Source organism: Linepithema humile, chromosome 2 (assembly GCF_040581485.1).
Source record: "Linepithema humile isolate Giens D197 chromosome 2, Lhum_UNIL_v1.0, whole genome shotgun sequence".
Classification (NCBI taxonomy): domain Eukaryota; kingdom Metazoa; phylum Arthropoda; class Insecta; order Hymenoptera; family Formicidae; genus Linepithema; species Linepithema humile.
Genome location: NC_090129.1, coordinates 13794408 through 13811978, shown reverse-complemented (window position 1 = coordinate 13811978; position 17571 = coordinate 13794408). Strand labels below are relative to the sequence as shown.

Below are 17571 nucleotides of genomic sequence, written 5' to 3'. Positions count from 1 at the left end.
ACATGATATTTTATATTTGTTTTGAACTTTATAAGTTTCATTGATGAATAAGAAACTCTTCTGCAAGGAGAAACCCACAATTACAACTAAATAAAAAATTAAGCAAGATTTGAAATATTATTACACATACTTATATTTGTGCAAATATGTATATAAAAATTTTTTATTAGCTAGTTCATTATACCTGAAGCAAGACGTAAGAGGTAATAAGAACAGATGTATTCCTTCTCCGCTTAAAACAACCGTGAATAAATAATATATTCCTGTATTCAATTTTTTTTTTCTATTATTCTCCTATTTATACCAATAGTTATTCTGCATAACTGGAATAAAAATGTATGCTCTTAAATTTTTTAATACAAATATATCTATATTACACAAAAGTTTACTTCATTTCTTGTAAGAAATAAAGTAATTCACAATTTTGGAATAAACATTTTTGTATACTTACATATGAACTTTGTTGGAATCTCCATAATACGTATCTTATCGGAATCACGGTTTTTGTAGAAGATACTCTCAGATATTCAAAAATCTAATTCTCTCATTGTAAGATATGACTGGCTTGCATGCGAACGGCAGAGATGACGTTCAAAAGAGAAGCATTGAGTTCATGCACGAAACCATTAAACTATTAAATGAATGAAACTTGTCAAGGATAGATCCACTATAGGAACGGAAGGAATACAGAGTGCACGTCTTTAATGCCGGTTGACTCCAACTATAAATATTAACCTATTTATATGCCACGTATACTTGTTACACTGTATACAAGTCATAAATTAACGCGATGCAACATATAGGGGATGAACAAGTCTTCGTATATACGCGTACACATATTAACAAAATATCCGCAGCAAAGCAAAGATCGCACGTACGATCAACAGATATAAACACGGTATAAATCTCTACGATGGATATTGGATAGGTTTCTATTAGAAATCCATATTATTTCCATGATAAATGACGATATAAATTCATCATAAATGTCTATTAGACATCTGTTATCGATGTTTGATAGAAGTATCAGTATCCATATAGTAACGAATATTGTTAGGGCATCGTTGATGTCAAACGTTTCGGCTGATCATTCAGCCATCTTTAGTGCTAACGTTACAAATCTGTTTAGTAGAAAGATTGTGGTTTCAATTCGTCATTAATAAAATTATTTGGAAGTAAAGTCACAAATGTGATTGCGAGATAGTCTTGTTTATGTAGGTGTTAACAGAATGTCACCATGTTCTCGACTGTCTCACAGTTCTCGACTGTCTCATAGTCGTGACATTCTGTTAACACCTACATAAACAAGACTATCTCGCAATCATATTTGTGACTTTACTTCCAAATAATTTTATTAATGACGAATTGAAACTACAATCCATCAAAGCTCTATGAAATATCTATGGAACATGATTGCTCCATATGAATATATTTAATGGATGTCGAAGGGAGGTATGTAATACGGAACTATGGATGTCTAGTAGACATCTATAGGAGATTACATAAATATCTAATAGAGGTTTCGAATCTCCATGATGGACATCTAGTGGATATCTATTAGAGGTTTTTGTTCCGTGTGGGTGATAGCCGATATAAAAAAATAACTTTCAATCGATTTACATCGGATCAACATGGATAAAAGACAAGTAAGTATGAATTGTTTGTATAATATTTTCTTTATTTTTTTAGCATAAAATAATTATTTGGCGGCCTTGATAAATTGAGGTTAAGTTTGGTTAACCGGCGTTCTTCCCATGTAAATGCGGTTATGTTATGTTTTACGTATACGTTTTTCTGTGTCTTACCATACGTCCATGATTATGATTACTACGATAGACAAAAACGCTTACTTCTTGTTCTCTGTCATCAGCCGTATACGTAATACGCGTATCGCATTCACATATAATAACCTTTCACGACTTATGTATTACGTATACGTTTTTCTCTGCCTTAACATATGTCCACGATTAAGTGCTTACACTTCGTTCTCTGCTATCAACCTAAGTGAATAAGACATCTTGATTCTTGATAATGCAATTTGATTCTTTCATATGTAAAATCGTCATGAACGGATTCTAAGAAGATTAGCTGAAATGGAACGTAGACGTAGATTAAGATTACAATTGCATGAATATGAAGAATCAAGTAAATCATATGATGCATCTCATCATTCAAGTGTATACGAAGAAGAAGTTCTAGACTTGGAAGAATCAGATGCGGATGTCAATATGCAAATACAAGAACAATTTACACAAGAGCAAATAGAAGATGACAGTCAATCTGAAGACGATATTTCAGATGATAATAATGATTAGTCAACAGAAAATACACGGGATTCCATAGAGGATATTACTGATAGTAAATCAGATGAGTTTAATGAGGGTGTCTACTTACGTATGGCCCTGACAGAATGGGCTTCTCATGGTGTCTCAAAAAGGAAAGCGAACAGTTTGTTGAGTCTTTTACACAAAGTGCATCCAGAACTTCCTAAGACATATGTATTCTTACTGAATACACCTAAGACTACGACAGTGTTTGAGATTGATAATGGTCATATGTGACACAAGGGAATAAAAAGAAATCTCGATATTTTTTTTTACTCAAGAATATTTAGATACTCATGGACGAATACGACTGAATATTAGCATAGATGGATTGCCTTTGGATAATTGTGGAAAGTTGAATTTTTGGCCCATTCTAGGATCTTTGGCTGACAAGACTTGTGAGCTTTTTATTATTAGTGTTTATTTTGGTATAGAATGAAAGCCCTCAACACTAGAACAATTTTTACAAGAATTTATTAATGAGATGGAGGAACTTTCCTTAAACGGTTTCCAATTTAATGATCATATTTATGATGTGTCTATATATAACTTTATTTGTGATACTCCGGCAAGATTGTTTGTAAAATGCATTATTGGACATAATGGATTGTTCTCCTGTGAAAAGTGTGAGATTGAAGGTGAATGGTACCATAATAGGATGGTTTATTTGAATAATGGACAGAAGCGTACGCGCGCGCGGATCAATCATTTATTGACAGAAAAAATCCTGAACATCATCAAGGATTATCACCATTAGAAGAGCGACTTAATATTGGAATGGTATCCCAATTCAGGCTTGAATATCTTCATCTTGTGTGCATTGGTGTGATGAAGAAGTTTTTGATGCGATTACTGGAAATAAGAAATCGAGGTAAATTAATGGATGAAAACATAAAAGCTTTTAAAAATACTTCAGCATGGATTGGTCAGTTTATTCCCAGAGAATTCAATCGAAAGCCTTATAAATTTAAGAAGGTTTCTCATCTTAAGGCTACAGAATTGAGAAGATTTTTACTATATGATGGTATTAAAGTAATGAAGGATCATACTCCTAACAGAATATATTGCACTTTCTTGTTTTTCCACTGTAGCATTTACATCTTAGCTTCTCCTTTACTTGTGCAGAATATTGCAATGAGAAATGCTGCTAGAGTATTTTTGAACTTATTCGTGCAATCTAGTAGTCATATCTTCAGCCGTGACTTTGTTGTGTCTAATGTGCATGGACTTACTCATCTAGTTGATGAATGCGATGAGCATGGATCCTTGGACTCATTTAGTGCTTTTCCATATGAAAACTATCTGAAGACAATCAAGCAATCATTAAGATCAGGATATCATCAATCAATTTGCAACAATTAGCAAAAAGGGATGCTGAAACGAATGGGCGACTATCAGAGTCGAAGAATATTATTGAGGGTATACAGTTGACAGGAAATCATATTGATCCCAATGAAACTGTTCAAGGGAAGTGCTATAAAATGCTTACAAGCAATAAGTTTACATTGAAATGTATTGCTCCTGATCATTGCTTTAAAACTGAAGACAGATCAGTGGTTTTGTTGCGAAATATTGTTTATTCTGAAGACAATGTAATGATTCTACGTGGACAGCGATTTCAGACACATAATAATTATTATCAATACCCAATGGACTCATCCTTGATTGGCATTCTTCTTGTTTCACAATTGGATGAAACAGTTAGATCTTGGAAGATGAATGATGCAATAATGAAATGTGTCCTTATTCCTGAAAATAAAAGATCATATTTATGTATTCCTCTTGCGCATAGTTCCTCTGGTATATTATGACTATTGATAACAGTAAGATAACGATAAGATTTGTTCGTTATTGTCTATGTTACTTGTATTGTAATATACTACATGATTGTTGATTTTTTTCTACTATCTCATATAGCTACATTGGTTATTAATCAAATTTATTCTTGTGATAATATGGTTTAAATTTTTATTTTTTCACTTATGATTACGGTTTCTCTGAGAAGTGAAACAATACTTGTGGAGATAAAGTAGCATTTCTATCAAAAATTTACTGTACTCATATTTCATGTTTTCAGTGTGTGTTCATCAAAGTTTATTGCAGTGTGCGTGCGTGCGTGCGTGCGTGCGTGCGTGCGTGCGTGCGTGCGTGCGTGCGTGCGTGCGTGCGTGCGTGCGTGCGTGCGTGCGTGCGTGCGTGCGTGCGTGCGTGCGTGCGTGCGTGCGTGCGTGCGTGCGTGCGTGCGTGCGTGCGTGCGTGCGTGCGTGCGTGCGTGCGTGCGTGCGTGCGTGCGTGCGTGCGTGCGTGCGTGCGTGCGTGCGTGCGTGCGTGCGTGCGTGCGTGCGTGCGTGCGTGCGTGCGTGCGTGCGTGCGTGCGTGCGTGCGTGCGTGCGTGCGTGCGTGCGTGCGTGCGTGCGTGCGTGCGTGCGTGCGTGCGTGCGTGCGTGTGCGCGCGCAGTTGTAAACGAATATTTATGTTTTTTGTAAAGATTTATGTTTTTGTAAAGATTAACATTGTTTGTATATAATTTGTTTGTCTTGGACTTTCTTTTTTTAAAAATCAGTTTATTGATGTAGCAAGAATCTTAGTTATATGAAGCATTGATTCAAGAGTGTTACTGCAACTCAAATATTTCTTTAAAATATTAAATATTTGAACCGAGTAGAAATTATCTCTATATGCACTTATCATTTCTGTGTAATATATGTCATTTCTTTCTTGAACATCATAGTACTTCGACATTTTTCCATTATTTTTAGTTAATATGAATTTAGGTTTTAAATTGTGTTTTTCTTTAGGTTTTATAATGTATTGTTGTTTTTTCAGTATGCTGTCGTGGCCTTTACGGGAGAGGAAGAAGAGAAAAAAGGAGAAACAATCGCAGTTGTTCCTGTTAAATGGATTGATAAGCCTGATGATGAGATTACTGATATGTTCTGGCCTCCAAAAAATTGGCCTGAGAAAAAGTTGAGACTTGTACATATAAAAAGAGCTGTTAAAAATTGTATTGATCCTGACATTTATTGGCCTCTGCATAAAGGATCAGTTCTTCACTTATACCGTGAGTTTGTCAAATATGATATATCAATTTCTTTCTATCCATTCGTCATTGAATAAAGTTTTGTGCAATAAATATGAAATATTCAGATTTATTGTATTTCTTTCATGTAATACTTATAAGTTTAAGCTGATGCTTTAAGTTTTAATTTTTCAATATTTCTATTGCAACTAAATAACTATTCTTTAATACGGCTATAATTGGAAATCTATTGGAACTATTATCGCTTTTATATTTCTTACTGCAGGTGAGTATGATGATGCAGTTAGAGGTTTGAAAAAAGCTGAGGATGACACATTGCTTGAAACAGAGGCAGATAATGCTCCATGAAGAAGGAAGCTACCAAGGCGATATATAGACTCCGATAAAGATAGTGAAGATAAGGAGAAAAAGTTAGAAAACTTAGCGAAAGTAATGATGAAAGCGATAGCAAGATTTTGCCTCTGGTGAACTCTGATGTTTAAATGCAATTAAAGAAAGTATCTATCAAGTTAATCAACAAGATAAAGAGAAAGTGCCGGAAAAGCAACCTCTCGAGAAAAATATCAAAGTTCTTCAGAAATTTCAAGACAATTACAGTCAAGGCAGTGAGCGAAAGCAAAGACAACTGCAAAAAGTTTGTGGTAGCCCATCCCAAAGTAATATTATTAAGACGTATGAAAAACAGCGGAAAATGGATGCCAAGCAAAAAAAATTTGTATCAGTAACAATGCCAAGCAAAAAGCATGTAACAACATTTTTTAATAGTGAAGCTTCTACAATTTTTTCTCTCATGATGGACAAAGTAACAAGTAGCAAAATCTCTGAGATTTCTAACACTCCCCCCCTTAACTCCCCAACATCTGATTTTATATCAGGTGATGACGCTCCTGAAGACACACAACTTTTATTTCCATCATTACGGATAAATAGTTCTGATAAGGGATCTTCATGTTCGTCTCAAAATCCATCATGTTTGTTGGTACAAATCATCACTTCTGGTGCAAGCTTTGAAGGACGTTCTTCGTCAACTTCAGAGGCTGATCAAAATGAAAGTTGTTCAACTTTTTACAAAGTAGATGAGAAAAAAACAAAGTTACAAGAGAAGCCTCGTTATTTCTACAATTTTAAAGATAAAGGTATTTTTATGGTTTATGATTAATAATTCAGATGTTTATGGTTTAGGTAGTTATGGTTTTGACATTCTTTGCCGGTTGTTAGTAGATATGTTTCTCATTTCTCAGGTTATTGTGGATGCAAATATTGTTACAATGAAATTAAGCTGAACAGCACAGTACTTCTAGAAATTAGCAAAAAGTTGGATTCAGTGCTGATTAATCAGGCAATCATCATTCGGTCTGTCAATCCAGATCATGCTAAATCCATGATACCTTTAATATTCCTTCTATTCCATTGAAAACAAGGAAGGACTTTCTAAAAACGGAAACGTTTTTAGCAGCAAGTTGCATTAATTATGAAGCTATGGTATGTTTCATGTGATGTTAATTAATATGTATATAATGTATATAAAATTTACTAATTATAATAATCACTTTACGTTCCTTAACAGCGAGATCTGCTTCATTCTAAATGTGCTAGCGCTGTTGGCACATCTATTCCCTCAGAACGCAGTGTGACAGGGAATATTTTGTCTAAATTGATCTCAAATGATCTTGCCAAACTGATAAGTTGGAATGGGTCAAAACTGTTATTCTTTCTCTCTCAGTTAAATACATTTTTAATTAATTGTATCAAAAAATGTATCAAAATAATGTAGGAACCAAGGATCGGGAGACGAATAGCTTCAAACAGCTTCTTAAATAACAACAATATTGTATTTCTTGAAGGAAGAAACAAGGTAATACAATTCGCACTGTTGGTTTGTACTTGTTTTTCTTAGCTTTATTAGCTCCTTGCAGCCGCAAAGGTGCCCGAATGAGGTTGTCCAGTGATGCCAGAATGAAGATACGGCTCACACGGAAATCGAATGAAAGAGATGTACACACAGGGAGAAGGCTCGTACGTAGGGGTATGTACACACGGTCACAGGAATGCTTTAACACATGAATTCGTCAACAAATGTCAAGACACCTTTGAATTGACTTGTGAAATTTACACTCGTGCATACGTGGAAGTATGTACGCGGGAGTGACGAACCGTGAGGTTCTTACCTTTGCCAACACACACACGCACACACACACACGCACACATACGCACACACACACACACACACACACACACACATGCACGCACGCGATGCACAAAATCCGACCAGGCAACCTCCCCTTGGTGCGCATCGGATAATACTAATGCTGACGGTACTGTACCTCTCAAGCCTCATAACTCCGAAAATACTTAATGGAAAGGAATTTTCTTATAGTGTTTTGAAAAGTTCTTGTAGTCAGCTACAAGGGATAAACTTCCGAAAAGCTATCACCTCCGATTTGGCTCATTTTTAGTCTAAATACTTATTTTATCTAGTAAATAATATTCCCAAATGGATTTTGGGCGCAAATGCCCTCTCCGCTCCCCAGCCCCTCCTCAAAGGTAAAACTGTTTTTGTTAATTATTTTAGAAAGTATTCATTGTACGGAAAAAGTTGTCAAACAAAAAATAAAGCCCATAAAATGCTCTATAAATAAAATCTTATACATATTTTACCTAACTCCAATATTTTAGCCGTTATTATCAAAAATCTGGAGGCAGTGTGTTCCGTCTCCCTGCGGGGGGCTCCACCATCACAAAATTATACACATAGGGTCTGGATTGAATCTCGCTTTGCGTAGAAAGTCGTAAACCCATGTGGGACCTCGCTTTGCGTTGTAAAGTGTATGCGTGGATGCAGTGGGTGCCGCCTTTCCTATGGGGGCTTTTACAAGTTTTTTGATAATAACAACTAAAATATTGGAATTAGGTAAAATATGTATAGGATCTTATTTGTAGAGCGTTTTATGAGCTTCATTTTTTGTTTGAGAATCTTTTCCGTACAATAAATACTTTCTGAAATAATTAACAAAAACAGGTTTACCTTTGAGGGGGGCGGAGGGGACATTTGCGTCAAAAATCCATTTGGGAATATTATTTATTAGATAAAATAAGTATTTAAGCTGAATATCAGCCAAATCGGATGTGATAGCTTTTCGGAAGTCCACCCGCTACAAGAATATGCAATCAAAAATAGGGGTTTTGGTTAAAAAATTATAAAGTGATTTTTACGTGATCTTAATAACGCTATCCAAGATCACACTAACATTGCTATGTAATGCGCTACTTAAAACCCAACAACTTTCACATAGAACATTTTTCTTAAAAATGTTTTATTTTCGAGATATTTAATTGTTCCGGGTCTTTTTGGGCAAGCTGTATGTATGTATTAATGTGTGATGCGTATGCATGTGTGTTCTTTTTCAGCGTATATGAGTCGATTAATGTTATGTGTTGGATGTTGAATGTGAATAATTATTATGCGCGCGCTATTAATTTAAAATGACACATACACACACACACACACGATAAATCACATCCAAACACTTAACATTAACTGATCCACATACGCCGAAGAAATATCACCCAACACAATTTCACACAAATCACACTTCAGACACACACATGCGGGGGCGTTGCAATATAGTACGCAATATACGCTCCAGCGTAGGGCGCAAAATTTGGAGAGGCGCAACATTTGGAGGAGCAAAATTTTATAAATGCCAATAATTTTTTAAGTGTATAAAAATTGACTACTCGGCCCTCGGTCTGCGAGGATCCGCTCCTACCCGGCTCGATGTGCTTGCTTATAAAACTGTTTAATCGCGTGGCGGCGCAGCAGCGAAAAAAATGACTCAATACGATGCCGCCCGCTTGTAGTATCTCATTTAATCACGTGGCGGCGTAGCGATGAAAAAAGTTCTCGCTACAGAGTTTGCCTACGTTATAAACTATATAGAGCGGCAAAACGCGCAAGCGGATAATGTAGAATATATGATTATTGTCATTTGACTTGAGTTCGGCCTTTCAGATAATTTTGTTATTGGAAAATAAACACAATAAACTATACTTTTCATTTTTTTTCATTTCTTTTTTTCTGGTTTATTATTACTTATTTTTCTTTTTTTTTTGGTTCATAAAATAAATATTCATTTATTGCATATATAGGTAAAAAATATGCAAATATTTACACGATACTTATACGAAATTATACGAAACCATGAGTAATAAAAAACCTTTTGGTTTTCAATTTCGTCAAGAGAGAAAGACAAAAGAAAAAAAAAGTAAAAAATTATCGGGTTCATTGACTAAATTTTTAAAAACTACAAATGCTTCCGTTCATTCAACGAGTTCATTGGTGACACCCAAGTAGAACAAAAAGTCATTTAAAAATCTAGATGACATCAAAAAGTAGTCAAAAAGTAATCATTTCTAGAAAGTCAAGATGATATCATTTAACATTTTTAATGAAACATAATTTGACTTTTTAATGACTGTATTTTGACTTTTTGTTGAGAAAATGCAAATCGTGTTTGTGCAAAATAATCAAAACTCACGGTATATTATTATATTTTACGAATTTGTGAAAATATTTGATTTTTGAAGCAATAATAAATCTTGACTTTTCATTCATAAAATACAAAATATAAAAGCTCAAGAACACAAATCTCACAAAGTATTGTATATAATGTATATATAAAATTGTGAATAAAAAAGTCGAAATATATATAAATACTTCAAAATATTTTCACATATTCATAAAAAAATACCTGCGAAATATTGTAAACAATGGATTATATATATATATACATACAAAAAATGAAAATATATAATTCAATAATGCTACTATATAGATTTTCGAGAAACTTATTGAGTAGTATATATAAATAGGAAGTAAATAAATATAATTAATAAAAATAATAATTAATAATTTATTACTTTTTTTCTTGAATGACAATCTTGAGTACATAAAAAATAAAATTATCTTCTTTAATTTAAAATAAAACATTACCTCATTTCTCCGTATTACTCTTTCGACGCGAGTTTTTGTACGACACGACAAAGCAAAAACGAAAGAACGCGAAATCGTATGCAGCTATTCAGTGCTGTGTGTAATTGTGTACACACAATATGTAATCATTATTTATCACAAGAAATCAAAAGATAAAAATAAAAATTTCTTCAAAGAACTGATATTTTGATCTAGACTTATATATGATGCGCAGCAGTGAAGTTGATGGCTACGTTGATCTTATATGAGCAAAAAATCAGCAAAAAATAAAAATAAATCCAGATTATAATAAAATTCAAAGGTTTAGAAAATAAGATAATTGTTCTTAGAAAAAAATAAAAAAACAATCTTCACATGCTTATTTAAAAAAAATATTTTTAAATCATATCAACTGTATTCATTTTTCTTTGGTTACTTGTACTGAACCAACGTGAAATTTTTGATTGAACATGTGTAATATTACACGACGGAATCTTTTTAACAATAGCACCTGAAAAAAATAATAAATTAGTTTCTATATAATAAATTAGTTTCAAGTATATTACTAAAAACAAGATTTTATATATATATATATAAAATTCATTCAAAATTTACATTGAATAGCTGTGAGAATGTTCGTGTCTTGGAGTTTTATTTTTACAGACCCAGAACCTGAATAATTAACAATTCTTGCAAGTGAATTTAAGAATATTTTAGCTAGTAATTTTCCTACAGGTATTGTTTCCTTAGTTTTTCCAGTCGGCATCAAAAGAACAAAATAGTCAATCTGAAATAAGTCAATTATAAGTACAAATGCATTTTAAGTACAAATTTCATAATTTATTATACAAGTGAATAATAAAACAAAAAATATTGTTTTACTTTGCACACGTTACAATATGATCTATACCTGAATGTAACATGTGCAATTGGAATTTATTGAAACAAGGAAAAACAGATTTTTAACTTCTTACGCATAAGCATTTTTTTAATTTCCTATATATATATTTATTAATTTCTTAATTGATATTAACTGAACATTTTATTATTCAACATATTATATGTTTATATGTTTATGTTTTAACATACTTTACGTAAATACAAATAAGAGTACATACCGTTGCAAGAAAATTATCATCATTTTTCAAAAAATTATCAAAAGCATAAAAGGCCTCTTCATTTTTAAGGGGTAAATTAGGTAAATCTTTAGGTTTTATGGGTGCTGGATCCTCAGGCAATAATTTTGCATATACTCTTGTAAGTGACATATTAACATGATCTAATTTTCCACTTACTTCCTCTATTTGCTCTATTAAAACTTGTAGCAAAATTTCACATTTTTTATCTAAATTGTTATAATTTTTCAAAAAATGATAATTAAAAGAATTACAGTTTAAAAATATAGCGTTCATGTAGTAAACGAAAATAAATAACTGACCATTCATTGTTGGTATAGATGTCTGAGATAATAATGTCTTAGCGCACAAAGTTTTTTTAGAAGTATCGCAATCAGTTTTAAGAATTCCAGCCTTAGGTAAAATAATTCCATCATTTGAATCTAAATAAAATAACAGAAATATTGAGAAATATTTAATCCTAATTATCAAGAATTAATGAATTGAAATGTACCCACCATTCTCAAACAATGTGTTTTGTGTTAATACACTTGTGTTAGAAAACTCATCTCTGTCACTTATAGAAGATGAATTAATAGACAATGAATCAGTAGATAATGCAATATCTTTTGTAACAACACTAGAATCTATTTCACTGGAATCAATTGCACTGGAATCTATTGCACTATCGACTTCTGCAATTAAATGTATCAAAGAATTAGATATAAATAAATAATTAGCAAATTGAAAATAATAATATTGTATAAATATAGATTTAAATAAAGACTAGTCCATTACTGATTATAAAGCACAACAGTGACTAATAATATTAATATTCTTACCATTTCTAAATAAATATGTTAAATTCTGATTGCTCACTTCTGCAATATAAAAAACTAATTATTAATAAAAAAGAAATAACAAAGAAATTACAATTAGATTCTAAATTATATGAATAATGGGATACGTGCGAGAACATGAAACATTTGTATTAGTAGGCTGCTTCGCTAATTTAACAATTCTGTTCTTCGATGAGTGTTTTAAAGAAAGAAAGCTTGTTTGATGCTGAAGGGCAGGGTAATTTTTTTTCTTCTGTACAAGAGTCCTAACTGTCTCTTTAATTTTTTGTACGTTTGATATTTCATCCTCATCACTATCAGAATTCGTAATTCTGCTTAATTTCTTTTTTATTACTTGTGGAGATTCATCAGACTCCTCTGAATCGTACAAACGTTTTGTCTTACGTTTTTTTCTAGGCCCTTCCAAATCAGTCTCTCCTGCTGCAGTGTCAAGATTACTATTATCTTCAGCTAATTTACATGCTCTGCGGGCACTGTGATATTTATCTAAAAAGACAGAACAAATATAATTATAACTTAAAGAGTTTATCCAAATTTAGTCGAAACATTATTGTTCTTTTTTAAAAACTATGACATACCATATGCATACATAACTGTGACTGGATAATTATTAAATTCAGAGGTAGGTTTTGACAAACCCATAATTAATCTTGTAATTTTTTCAGTAGAGAATTTCTTAGGCGGCCATTTGCACGATAATTTATCTTCACTAATCCATGAAAAGGGCACAACTGCCACAGTTTCTTCTTCTCCATTAAATTTTACAACAACATACTGAAAATTAATTGAACATTTTATATATTTCAGAAAAATGCAATAAAACAATGTGAAAAATATAAAATTATATTTTTAACATTTTATTACCTCTCCAGTAAAAAATAATATTTGCTTCTTTATTTTAATTTATTGCAATTTATTGTTAGTAAAATAAACAAATTGCTTCCAATAATTTAATAAATAAAATTTATAAATTTAATGAAAAAAAAATTTATAAATCTTTTTACAAAAAAATATAAAATATAAATACAATATTTAAAAAATATTTTAATTTTCATCAATCAAAATCAACCATAGGAATACACAGAATTCCCTCTAGAAGAGGAATGGTCACACATTTGGCTTTTACATGCGATAAATTCCAATATTGACATCTTCTCTCTTTCTCTTTAACTTTATATATGCCAAGAGAAGATGATGGCAGGGGAAAATCATAAAAATTTTCTAACTGTTTGAATTTTTTTCCTACCAAGATTACACCTCGCACGGTACTTATAATATTTGATAAGAACACAACTTCTCCAAAAATAGTAGTAAAACAATTATTTGGCTCATTACTGTTGAAGGTCATTTCTTTCCATATTAGTTCTGTGAATTGTTCACCCTCAAAAATTTCTGATCTTTTTTCATAACGGCCTTTTAAGACAGGTTTATATGAGTTGGATAAAATATTTTCAACTAATACACCTCCTGTTTCGGAATCACGATTGGCTAGTTGCTGAAGTGGTTTATAATTTGATCGAAGTACTCCTTTAATGACACCCAAATAATTTTCATATGGGAAAGCACTAAACGATTCTAGAGTACCATAGTTTTTACATTCTTCAGCAAGATGACCAATAGAATGTACATTGTAAACAAGAAAATCACGACCCAAGGTACGAGCAGCATGACTGATAAATTCTTTTAATAGATAATCAGCAACATGATTTAAATTATGATTAAAAATAGAACTTGATAATATATATATATATAGCTGAATGAAGCAATAAAAAGATGTGATAAATATTTTGAGGAAACTGGTCTTTAAATACTTTAATACCATCATAAAGTAGACACCGTCTAAATTCTGTACCTTTCCACTTTGTTCTACTATCACGATTCCCCAGACTTCTAGGTTTGCGATTGAATTCTTTAGGAAAATACTGAGCAATTTCATTTAAATTATTATTAATCCTCATTACATTATCTCTTGGAAGTCTGCAGTGGGTTCGTCTCTCAATTAGATAAGATAAAAACCGTTTAAAAACTCCTAAATATACAAGGTGCATAGGATCTAATCGAAACTGAGATACCATTCCAGTATTAATATTTTCCAGAGAAGAATTGCCATTATGATGACCTGGATTTTCTCTTCTTCTAAAACTGTCATCTGTTCGCAACTCACAGTTCACATTCTCAAATATAATCCTATTATGAAACCATTCACCTTCTACATTTCTCACATGCAAATGGAGAATTATGTGGCACGCATTGCTTTATAAAGCTACGAGCTTGTGCATCCAAAATATAATTTCTAATACAAAATGGAAATACTGTTCCATTACATTCAAAACCACTTTCTGTAAGTTCTGCTACTTCAACAATGTAATTATGGAGATAAAGATCTAAATTATTTGGCTTTCCTGTACCAAAAAAGACACCGATAATAAATGGATATTTTTGATGTGCAAATCTTCCGAGTATTGGCCAAAATTGCTTACTGGAATCTTTTTGAAGGGGTATTCCATCTATATTCACATCCATGATAATCTGGCCATTATTAATTAGATACTGATGATTTATTCTCTGTTCAATGTTATGCCTGATACCTTTGTACCACATCTGTCCTGTCCCAACAACTTGCAAAGAAACTTTACGTGGAGTTTTGAGAAGAGTTTTATATGATTTGGGAAGAAAATGTAAAATAGGTTTAAATAATTTCAAAATTTCATCTACTTTTCTCTTAGGCACATTATAAAGTCCCCATTTTTTGAGTCCTGTCAAAATATATGTCTTTATCTCTTCTTCATTTTGAAAAACATTTTGAGTTACAATCTCATTTTCAAATTCATTGCAATTAATGTTTTCGTGGTTGTCATAATTGATCCATGCATTATTATTGTTAACATTCCTACTATATTCAATGTTATCATTACAAAACATTTCATCATTGATATTCATAGAATACTGTTGGGGAATGACATTAACACCATCATTGGAAGGATCACATATTGAAAAGCTCGTTCCAGTTTCATTACATTGAAGCCCTTGATTTGCATCAAACTCAAGCTCTTGATGTACATCAATATTTTTTGCCTTTGAACGGATAAAAGCTTCATAAATTCTATTTTTTGCCCTGATTTTATACTTACGAGAAACTTTCTTTTTCAAAAAAGATGACTGCAAGAGGATAATTAATATTGAACAAAACATTTAAAAAACTATATAAAATACACACAAGATTAATTGTTTCAGCTCTTTAGAATATATATCTAAGCTAATCATATAAATCAATTTTGTTGTTACAATGTGTTCTGTATTTACTGGATAGATTTTTTAATTATCTATTTATTAATTAGCAAAATATATATATTTGTCTTTGCTAATTCTTTGCTAATATATATATATATTTTGCCGGTATATAAGCGTAAACATATTCTAACCTTAAAAATATAAATCATTTATAAGTGTTAAATATCATAAATGTTATACTTACTGGTTTATTCATGATAACTGTTTATTCACTCGCACAATCATGATGCAAAATATATAAAGATTTTTTTTCACTTTTTTAAGGCACTTTGAGATGCTACTTTCGTTGTTCGAGCCGTATATTTACACTGAAACGACGTACTTTGACACGAATAACAATAAATTGCGCGAAAGACATTGCGCATGCGCAATTCATCATGCAAGTCATATTCTTATCATGATAATATCATTTTTGCTAAAAAGAATTTTTATATCCATCATATTTAAGTCCTAACATACAATTATGAATATCGAAAATAATCTAAGTTCAAATTATCGTGAACGAAGCCAAATACGAGGCTAAATTTCAAAATCATAATTTGATCAATTTTCTGTCATGATCAAAATATGACTTTTAATAGTCATTATGATGTCATTTTGATAGTATTGTGATTTTCTGTTCTCCTTGGGCAAGCACATCTTCTTGCGCTCTCCCTTTAATGTCTACTTTTTCAGACTCAATACCATCAACGTCGACCGTAGATGTTTCATCTTCTAGAACTCTTCCAAATTCGATTTCACTTTCTGCTTTAATTCATACTGATACCAATGTTGACGATACTGATATAAATGTTTCTCGATTAGTTCAAATCGATCAATTTGAAGATCCAGGTCTTTGGCCTGATATAATTTCTCACGATTTCTTGACTCAGATGATTGATCATGGTATTCCCAATCAAATTATAGATTTTAACTTTCCATTAGATTCAAATAATAGATGTTTTTCAACAACTTTATATACTCGTATAATGGCTAACGGTGAAAAATTACTCAGAAATTGGTTAATTTATTCAAAATCTAAAAATGCTGTTTTTTGTTTCTCTTGTTCTTTATATAAACGAAATGAAAATAAATTTTCAAGTCCCTGTGGCTATTCTGATTGGTCGAATATACATCGTGTCGTTAAAGATCATGAGCAAACCAAGAAACATCTTGAAACTTTTAAATCTTGGCAACTCTTCGCTAATCGAATGACCTCTCAGCACACTATAAACTTTCATAATGAAAAAGTTTTAAATATTGAACAAACACATTGGAGGAATGTCTTTAAACGATTAATTCTAATTGTTAAATATCTTGCTCAACAAAATTTAGCTTTTCGAGGTAAATCTAATTCTTTATATACCCCAAATAATGGTAATTTCTTGCAACTTGTGCAGACAATAGCCGAATTTGACTCAGTCATGGCTGAACACTTGCGTCGATTTTTAGAAAAAAAAGAAGGACATCATTATTTAAGTAATACTATTCAAAATAAGCTATTATCATCTATGTCTAAATTAATTTCCGATTCAATAATTTCTTCAATTAATTCAAGTAAATATTTTGCGATTATTGCGGATTCAACACCAGATATTTCTCATCAGGAGCAATTAACAATAGTAGTGCGTTTTGTTTCATATAAAAATAATCAATTTAAAATTCATGAACACTTTCTTGGTTTTATTAAAGAAAATAATAAAACAGGTGCAGCCATTGCAAGTGCTATTTTAGAATTTCTATTAACGAATAATTTAGATATACAAAATCTGAGAGGTCAAGGTTATGATAACGTTTCAAATATGAAAGGAAAAAACAATGGAGTACAACAACATATTTTAAATAAGAATCCTTTAGCCTTTTTTGTTCCTTGCGCATGCCACTCTTTAAATTTAATAGTAAATGATGCAGCTGATGCATCATTAGAATCGTTTTCATTTTTTTCATTGATACAAGAAATTTATAACTTTTTTTCCCGATCTACAAATC

At 31.7% G+C, this 17571-nt stretch overlaps 2 protein-coding genes across 6 annotated transcripts; one reads left to right on the top strand and one right to left on the bottom strand.

Annotated features, from left to right (window-relative positions):
* The first annotated feature begins 327 nt into the window (after positions 1-327).
* LOC136998017 (uncharacterized) lies at positions 328-10865 on the top strand. The gene is made up of 3 exons (XM_067349816.1): positions 328-1646; positions 5152-5386; positions 5631-10865. The coding sequence occupies exons 1-3, from the start codon at positions 1632-1634 to the stop codon at positions 5711-5713; spliced, it is 333 nt and encodes a 110-aa protein (XP_067205917.1). The 5' UTR covers positions 328-1631; the 3' UTR covers positions 5714-10865.
* Positions 10259-16178, bottom strand: LOC105667610 (uncharacterized). Of its 5 annotated transcripts, XM_067349807.1 has the most exons (10): positions 15788-16175; positions 14165-15471; positions 12891-13086; positions 12424-12798; positions 12295-12333; positions 11971-12147; positions 11776-11895; positions 11456-11682; positions 10953-11124; positions 10259-10848 (listed from the first exon to the last, which is right to left on the bottom strand). In XM_067349807.1, the coding sequence occupies exons 2-10, from the start codon at positions 14246-14248 to the stop codon at positions 10736-10738; spliced, it is 1503 nt and encodes a 500-aa protein (XP_067205908.1). In that variant the 5' UTR covers positions 14249-15471; positions 15788-16175; the 3' UTR covers positions 10259-10735. The 5 variants fall into 5 exon arrangements, with proteins under 5 accessions (XP_067205908.1, XP_067205906.1, XP_067205909.1 ...); XM_067349805.1 differs by having other exon boundaries at positions 11456-11895; positions 14793-15471; positions 15788-16172; XM_067349808.1 differs by having other exon boundaries at positions 11456-11895; positions 13177-15471; positions 15788-16169.
* Between the last annotated feature and the right edge of the window lie 1393 nt (positions 16179-17571).